The following is an 8,425-nucleotide window of genomic DNA, read 5'->3' as shown; positions in this document are numbered from 1 at the left end:
GATAACAATCATGTTTATTGATTAATCACATGCGGAAATAATTTTATTTACTTTTTTATGTTATAGGTTATGATGTCTATTATTTTGCTAAATATGTACACACCAAGGTGCTCGCATGTACTTACATACTTAATTAAGGCCCTGTACACATTGGTGTTTAGGATCTGCATAGATCAGATAGTGTAGCGCAGCACAACATAGTTTAGACCTGCTCCATGCATGCCAATTAAAGCACAATATTGACTATCAGTGTAGGCGCAGTAATCATACTCTTATATTTGAATACTAAGTTAAATCATGTTTTGGAAATGCCTACATACTTTAAAGCTACAGTATGAAAATTGCAGAAGAAGAAAGGTATATTTTGATGTATCGAATATATGCTGTGTCTGCTATATTATACAGTATCCTGTATGGCCTCGAAACTACAATAAGTACCTCTGACTCACTGGTTATTATGAATTAATAGTCTAATTCTCAAACCTTACAGCTTTGAATGTACACACTGCAAACTGATAGCCTTCAAATAGCCTACTACGCACAGGAAGTTGCATACAGTGGCTAGGGCATGCCTTGCGCTGTCCACCGAAGTGCGACTTGCAATCTAAACCAGTTATTTTTATTTATTTTCGCTGCTCTACGCTGAAACACTCCAATACGTCCTAATGTGCAGCAAGTATTTGATTTATTCTATGGTGAGGTGGGCGTCAGTGGCAAAATATTTATGCATTAAGAATTTTTTTTTATTTACGTAGTCATATTTTGGTATAGGGAAATGTTATTGTTCCTTCTTAAGAGTCAAGGGAAATAATTTGAGTTAAAAAAATCTATTTCAGTTTTGACATTCGGTGGCCTTTATTAAACGTTTCATTTATTAAACAAGAAAGAGGAACATTAATTTATTTATTATTCAATTTAAAAAAAAAATCATAAGTGCGCATGCGCTGGCCACGTGATTTGCCATCTTCCATATATAGGCAAAGTTCTCGGAACAGGGCTACAGATCATTTATGTCATTATATTCTTGGTACTTGACTTTAAGAAGAAATAACATTAGTCATCTAATCTGAAAAACCGTTGTTAGTGACGACAACACCTACCACAGCTTTTGGTAAGTTGTACAGTAGTGTAGCGGGAGGTCGTGTGTTGAAGTGGTGTGCGTTGTTTTGTTGTGTAAGGTCTCGTGTAAATTTTTCAGTGATTCTTCCCTGCACAGATTATCGTTTTTTATGTGGAGCTCGGTGTAGATACTTTTATACAGGTTAAAAGCCCGGTTGTACACTATGCCACATTTACTTAAAACAGGCCGTCATTTAATTTCGACCTTGTGTTAATGTCTTTGTTGGTGCTGTGGGAGTGGAAGCAATAGATTATAGTTTGACAGACGCGGTGTCTCTGATGTCGCAGCTGTATGGGTGTGTTAGGTTATAAACATCGGCAGATTTCCTAGAAGTGAATTTGAAGTCTGAAATTTCCAGAAGTTGCATGGAAGCGGCATATCTTTAATTGAGAAGTGAAGAATCTTGTGTGTACATTTAAGTAAGGTTATGTGTATATGTTATTCATGATCAAGTCGGAGGAGAATTCAATGTCAGAAGACGACGTTAAAAGGCCTTCATGTCGATATGAATATTCGGGTAAGTAATGGTGGAAGTTACAAACTTTAGTTTATATTGCTTCACAAGGTCATTTTTGAGGCTGTGCATGTAAAATATGGACACAGATAAGTGCTTAGGTATGTTGGTAATTGAAATCTTGTTGTTAGTCTTAATGATAATGAGTGCAAATTAGTTGCCATATGTTAATTATTTCAATGGTGTAGGCTAGCTTGGACAAAAGGGTTTTTGAAATTTTAATATTTAGCCTTAAGTTACTATGATTGTCTTAACCAAATTTCTGTTATGGTTAAGTTTATGTAAACATTTAGTCTTAGATTGTGTTATTTAACTTTTAAGTATGTTTATTTTAGTTTGTAAACATTTAACATTTAACATTAAACATTTGGGTAAATTTTGAAAGTAGCAGCTTCTGGGAAATAAAGTATATAATTACTTAAGTGGAAGATTTTAATTCATAAACAAAGTTTGTAATTTTTTTATAATTTAAATATTTTAACAAAATATAACATGTAACTAGCTGATATTACCTAGCTAACTTTACACTTAATATTAGAAACCACTATTAAAACATTCACCCTGGTTTCAACTCGACCCTTTGTTCAATCAAGGTGATACTAAGAATGTGTTACATGAACAGGCCATTCTGGTGATTTATGTAAGATGTGCTGATTCTTGTTCGACATGTTCAGTTTGAGAATAAATACGATAACTCCATTTTCATTGGTCCGTAATCTCTGTCGAGAATTATTTTGCCACATAATTTCTATAAAGCATCTGTTGGTTGCCTACCATCAGAAATGGTGTTATTTAAAGTTTTATTATTATTTTCTTTAAAATAATCTTTAACTTTGGCATATAAGTAAACACTTGTCAATCAGATTTCTGAAGTAATGGTGCTCTTGGATAAAAAATTTGCTAATACATTTACAGGTGATTAGTAAAACTTCTGTTTTTCTAGATAAAATAATTTTATTTTTCATCCAAGCCATAGAATTATTTAATAATTTTTTTACATATTTTGTTTGGTTAGTTAACAAGTCTTTCTTAGCGCATAAATTCAAAATAACTGTGTAGTTCTTAAGACCACTTTTCAGATATGTTTTTGATGCTGATGCTTTATTTATCTTTCATAATAGTTTGTTTAAAATACTTTTTTTTTGCACGTATAATAACTTATTGGTTTGCAATACAAATATTTAGGAATATGATGCAAATTTTGTTTTATATTTTTTCATGCTAGTGTTTTTAAAATGATTGATAGTCATATCTTCACAAATCCAATTATGGATATATAATGGTACTTCGATGGTGCAACTGGCCATAAAATATTTTGTCATCATCTAGCAGTATCACTCTTTCTAAGGAACATTTGTCATTTGTGTGTTGTTTGCACAAGGACCTGTGAATCTTAGGCCTATTCTATATATGTACATGTTACAGTTGCTTATGATAGTTCTAGAAAATTTTGAACAGCTTTGTTTAGTTTTTTTTTTTTTAATAATACATGGAAGGTAGTTCTGGGGTCTGTTATGTAAATTAACTACTGTAGTAAACAATTAGCTTACAGATGCAATTTTACATCCACAATTGTATTTTTACATTACATTTAAGTAGGTAAGTATTTGTAAAAGTGCCAACTTAAGATTTAGGTTTCGGATCTTATGAAGAATTTCTGAATTTGTGCTCTTCTTATATCAGGACTGCTTGTGAATTCAGCAAAATTATACCTCTAATATAAATACAATTTAGGGCACCAACGATGTTATGCAAGTAGTCGAATTAGAGCCTTTAAATGGGTGATTTTGAGCACATTAACACATTAGTTTTTCACATATACCAATTAATATTTTTTCATTATATAAATCCAATTTTAATGAAAACCAACGTAACGGATGAAACAGATATATTTACTGTCATTAAAACTATAGAATAATCATGTTTTTGGATTTTAAATTTGAGGACCATATACACGTTAATACTTTATGCCTTTTGTAACTTCTTAAACAAAACAAAAAGTATTGATATATGAAATGTATTAATATGATTAGTAATGGATGTGACACACACAACTAAAAGTCATTGAGACTTACACAAACTACTTCAAATTTGTTTGATCTGGTGAAATTTATGTAACAATTATTTTTATGTGTGCTGACAAATTAACAAAGAAGCGTTTGACATTATTGAAACAAACACATCTACACTTGAAATTAGAATTAGAATTTTTAGTTGGGTAACAGATGTACACTAGGCGCAATATAACTCCGAGCTTGAGCTACGTCACACATGAAGAGTAGGGACTGCAACACCTGTGGGTGGGTCGGGTGGATGAGGAGGGGGTATAAGCAGATACGCAGACCTCACAGCAGGTAGAGAAAAGCAGAAAACATTGACCACTTACCACTGACATTCCAAGCACTACCTCAGTTCTTCAATGCCACTGACTGTTCCATCCAAAGAGTCTGATGTGTAAACGTCACTGCTGTCACTGTTTGCATCACCTAACTGAACAATCACTTTATCAATTTCAATGTTAAAACGCACATCCTTATCCCAGTATTCGTTCTCGAGTGTCTTGACGTGATTGCAAATCGGTATCCAATCTTCTGGACCCATTCGGTTAAATATTTCCTCGCAAAGTTTTTTTACATTTGCCAAATTGCAAGTAACATTTCTTGAAGCAACTTCTCCTTTAACTTTAGCCCATATGCTTTCTATCGGATTCAAATCCGGATGATAAGGGGGCAGACGAAGTAATGTGTGGCCACTATTTACCAATAGTCTGTCTGCCGAGTACTGCACTTGCGAATGTTTGTGCTTCTTTATGATGAGGTTATACAAGTTTGGTTTGAGCATGTCACTAGTAAAGGAAATATCTCCTTACTTAACCACTGCTGCATTTCCAATTTTGTTGAGCTGGAGGTAGGCATTTTATTTATTTTTACATTGTGATAGGGCATAGGGAGCATTATCTATCACAACAACACTGTTTGGTGGAAGACTTGGTATTAATTGTTCGGTGAGCCATTTTTCATAATTATCTTTATTCATGTTTTTGTGGTAATCCCCTGTTGCCTGGTGTGACTTCCACATTGCTAGAGCATTTGGGATAAAACCTTTTTCGCCACCTGCGTGAATCATTATTAATCTTTGACCCTTTGTGTCAGGCACTAGTAAACCATTTGAGGACATGTCACTCCACATTTTATTTTTTACATGAGAAGACAATATGTACGACTCATCCATGTATATAATTGTGTGTTCATCGTTTCTATATTGACGCATACTTTTGAGATATTCTATACGTTTTTGCCGAATATCTGATTTTTCTATTAAAAGTAAGTGCTGCAATTTGGTTTTCTGCCACCTGAATCATAGCTTCTTTAAAGTCCTTAAGGTTGTATTGCTACCTTGGTAATGTATGTCATTCTTTAGTTTACGTCGTACAGTTTCGACAGTCAGCACACGTTTTTCAAGTAAGTAAAAATTGTACACAGTACGTCGTACCACAGCTTCATCAAAGGTGTCAAGTTCGTGTTTACATGTTTTCTTTCGCTTCTTGTTGGGCCTCTAAAAAGATGTTCCTTCACCAGCCTCATTCCTCTTAGCCTCCCTTTTAATTGTTTGTATAGTCGTACCAGACACACCCGTCGCCTTAGCTGTTCACAGGTGTGCTTTCTCTAGTGAAATGGACGGTTCCTGCAATCGCGCTTCATTTTCCATAAACTGCAGAACGTTATAGACAATTTCCTGCGCCTGCGAGTGCAGTTTTTTACTCTTAACTTTTGACAACACTGGAGGCATTTTGTGTGTAAAGTTGTACTTTACTGGAGTACGTACTGCACTACATATGTAACACTGGAGTTATGTTGCGTCTACTGTAACGCCCTGAAGTAATGGATGTGACCAATATGAACACTGATTGTTGACAATGTTATTTATTGTGATATTTCTAAGTAATTAAGAAGAATTGTGCAATAAACAGACTTATAATGTACAAAATTAACGCAGACATGAATCCGTAGAAAAAAAATCTTAATTTAAAATAAATACTCATAATTTAGTTATGTTTTATAAATGTTGAAAAATCACTAAATTATAACTGAATCACTGATTTTTTTAAGACATATAATACACTATATCCTCTTAGCTGTTATGATAGGTGCTCTCATTATTTCATAAACATTACTAAAACCTCCCCTTCACAAAGCCCACTGCCACACTTTTTTTCAGTTTCACTTTATAGTTGAGTTAAAATATATAGGCTATATCAGATCACTTTAATGCCACAATTTTGGATGCTTCTTGAAGATGAACTACATTGTTGGATGTCCTCAGAATTATCACTGTCATCATCTGTGCTGCTGCAAAATTTGTACAAATGCTGCTTGCATTCTTCAGAATACCTGTACTTTTTTTTTTTATTAGTTTAAGTGATGAAATGTTACTATTTAGTTCACAAACATGTTCCATGTGACTTGTGAATATCATTTTATGATTTCCCATTTTTTTTGCACTTAATTCTGCACTAAGTTTTGGGTAATTGGTAACAAGTGCATCAAATCATACAGAGTCTCCCTGCAGTTATTGAGTATGCAGTTTTAATTTTCAGTGTTACAAACACACCGAATACAACACTTTTTTTTTTTTAATATTTGATGGAAATTCATTCATTTTTGTGAAGCAAGTGTTTCAACCATAAATGAAAAATTTAGATGATGTCTTCATATCCAAACATTATGTGGAGTCATACTAGCTGAAAGGACTTGAGGTGGTCGAAGCATGAAAAACCTGGTTTGAGACAACTTTATTTCTTTGTATTTTTCAGGAAACTCAGCGTATGCTTCACCAATATTCATAAGCATGTGACGTGTGGGAACTAATTCCCTTTTTCCAGTAACATGTGATTTACTGGACTGTACATCTCTTTGGCCAGGAGCTTGGTGATTTATTTCATCAAAACTGTTAAACTTTTTATATTATCATTCAGGTTCACTGATGCTTTTTTGGTGTTTTGAAAGATCATCCATACTTCCGGGTAAAATGTGCTTGTAGCTAGCTCTTGAACTACTGCCATACATTTTCGTGGTCTTCATGGCAGTACTGAAACAGCCTTCTCACTGCTTTCCAAAGGATTTGGGGTCATTGATAATATACAAACTTGGGAATAGGGGAATCACATTCAGTATCTGCAAATCTTTTTCGTGATCTACTCTTTTGCTGTCGAGCTCTGGCCTTTTTCTTCTTCTTATCTATTTTATTTTTGACAAATGTATGATGTGACAAGTTATCTTTTCTTCTGGTTTCCCCTTTTCCTATCACAATTTTTCTGAAGGTATAAGGGCCACTTTTATGGATCATTTTTCATCTTCCTAGACTCTGCCATCAGTAACCTTTTTTGGTTTTACTATTGCTTAAAATAAGAAAGGGAATAAATAATTAGATGGTACTTGCTGGCTAAATATAAGAATCAAGTAGTGACTCTTGAAAATTTTTGCTAGCCTGTGATTGAGTAACATGCAGCTGAAAAGTATGCCATTTTTGGAACTACATAGTTTGACCCAATTACACCTCAATTGAAGATGATAAGAAAAAAATTACCTACTCAACTTCCCGAAAACTTAGGATCCTTATTCAAGCTCTTGTTAGAAATACAAATTGTAATCTTCAACATTATCATATATATATATTCAAAGAAATCTTTCTTGAACAAAAACAAAGGGGTTAGAACAATAACAAAGGGGTTAGTATTAACTTATAAATGCCTAGACCCTAGAACACGGTACCAGTCCTTACAATTGTTTCAAGAATGTTTTATTTTTAATTGGGTAAGTTTTGGCTTATCACTTTTTAGATCAGTTTTCAAATTAAATGTCACGCCCATTACCAACGTTTATGTTAAAAAAAGTTTTAATTTTTTTTATAAAACTTAACCTATAAGTTTTGGAGATGATTATTTATATATCCAAATTATATTAATAAAAACTTAATAAAGTAGCCAAAATATTAACTTTTATAAGTTTATGGTAATGGATGTGACATGAAATTTGATTACAAATGATGCTCAAAAGTAATACTTAAACATATGGTCTTTTACACGGATTTTGTCTTGCAGAACACTACTTGATTCAAGCTACCTGAAACATTACCCCAATTTTTACGGCTAACCAATGTGTAGACATTACAGCTGTTAAAATATGATAGTAGCAGAGAGGTTTTGTGCAGATGATTCGTTGCCTAATATACTAACCTTAGAAAACCCCGGGGAAAGTTAAAAAAATAGTTTTAAGTTTTATTAACTAAATAGTTTGATATACATCTTGTATAAGTTTATAATGAGTAAAATTATTTTACATTTCATTCTTTAGTTTAACTTTTCGTGAATGGCTCTATACATCTAAACCTTTTCTCTTGTGCAGTAATTTATCATTAGGTAATATTCCTACAGCAAGGCTTTTCTGGAAATGAATGGTAAAATTCCAATAATAGGTACTTATTTCGAAAACTAGATGTTTATGTATTTACTCTGAAAACAGTGCTTTATATTCTGACCTGTTTATGGGAAATCACAATTAGCTTACATTACTTTACCTATGTATTAATGCAGTTGTAATTTTATTTAATGTTGATATATATGGAGCATCACAGGATCGGCAAACCTAACATTCACAACATTCCATTCTGAGGCCGCGTTTGTGCATATTCAGAATAAACATTACAAATTTGTTACATCGTAATAATGGTCGTTTAGATTAGGTTAACTCCATTAAAAATATTATCGATGTTTGGTTAGGTTAGTATAGCTG

General features: G+C 33.1%; 1 protein-coding gene across 3 annotated transcripts in view; it reads left to right on the top strand.

Moving 5' to 3' along the window:
- Nucleotides 1-811: 811 nt before the first annotated feature.
- Nucleotides 812-8,425, top strand: part of LOC134535922 (signal transducer and activator of transcription 5B) — a 65,956-nt gene continuing 58,342 nt past the window's right edge. The window contains exon 1 of one of the 3 annotated variants that reach the window (XM_063375305.1): nucleotides 812-1,111. Coding sequence is in view for 2 of the 3 variants with exons in the window: in XM_063375304.1 (XP_063231374.1) it covers nucleotides 1,556-1,637 (82 nt within the window). In the remaining variant the exon portion in view is untranslated. The other 2 variants (XM_063375304.1, XM_063375306.1) reach the window with 2 other exon arrangements.

Source organism: Bacillus rossius, chromosome 10 (genome assembly GCF_032445375.1).
Source record: "Bacillus rossius redtenbacheri isolate Brsri chromosome 10, Brsri_v3, whole genome shotgun sequence".
Taxonomy (NCBI): domain Eukaryota; kingdom Metazoa; phylum Arthropoda; class Insecta; order Phasmatodea; family Bacillidae; genus Bacillus; species Bacillus rossius.
Note: the sequence above shows the minus strand (reverse complement) of the source record. Positions and strands in the feature narration are given on the sequence as shown.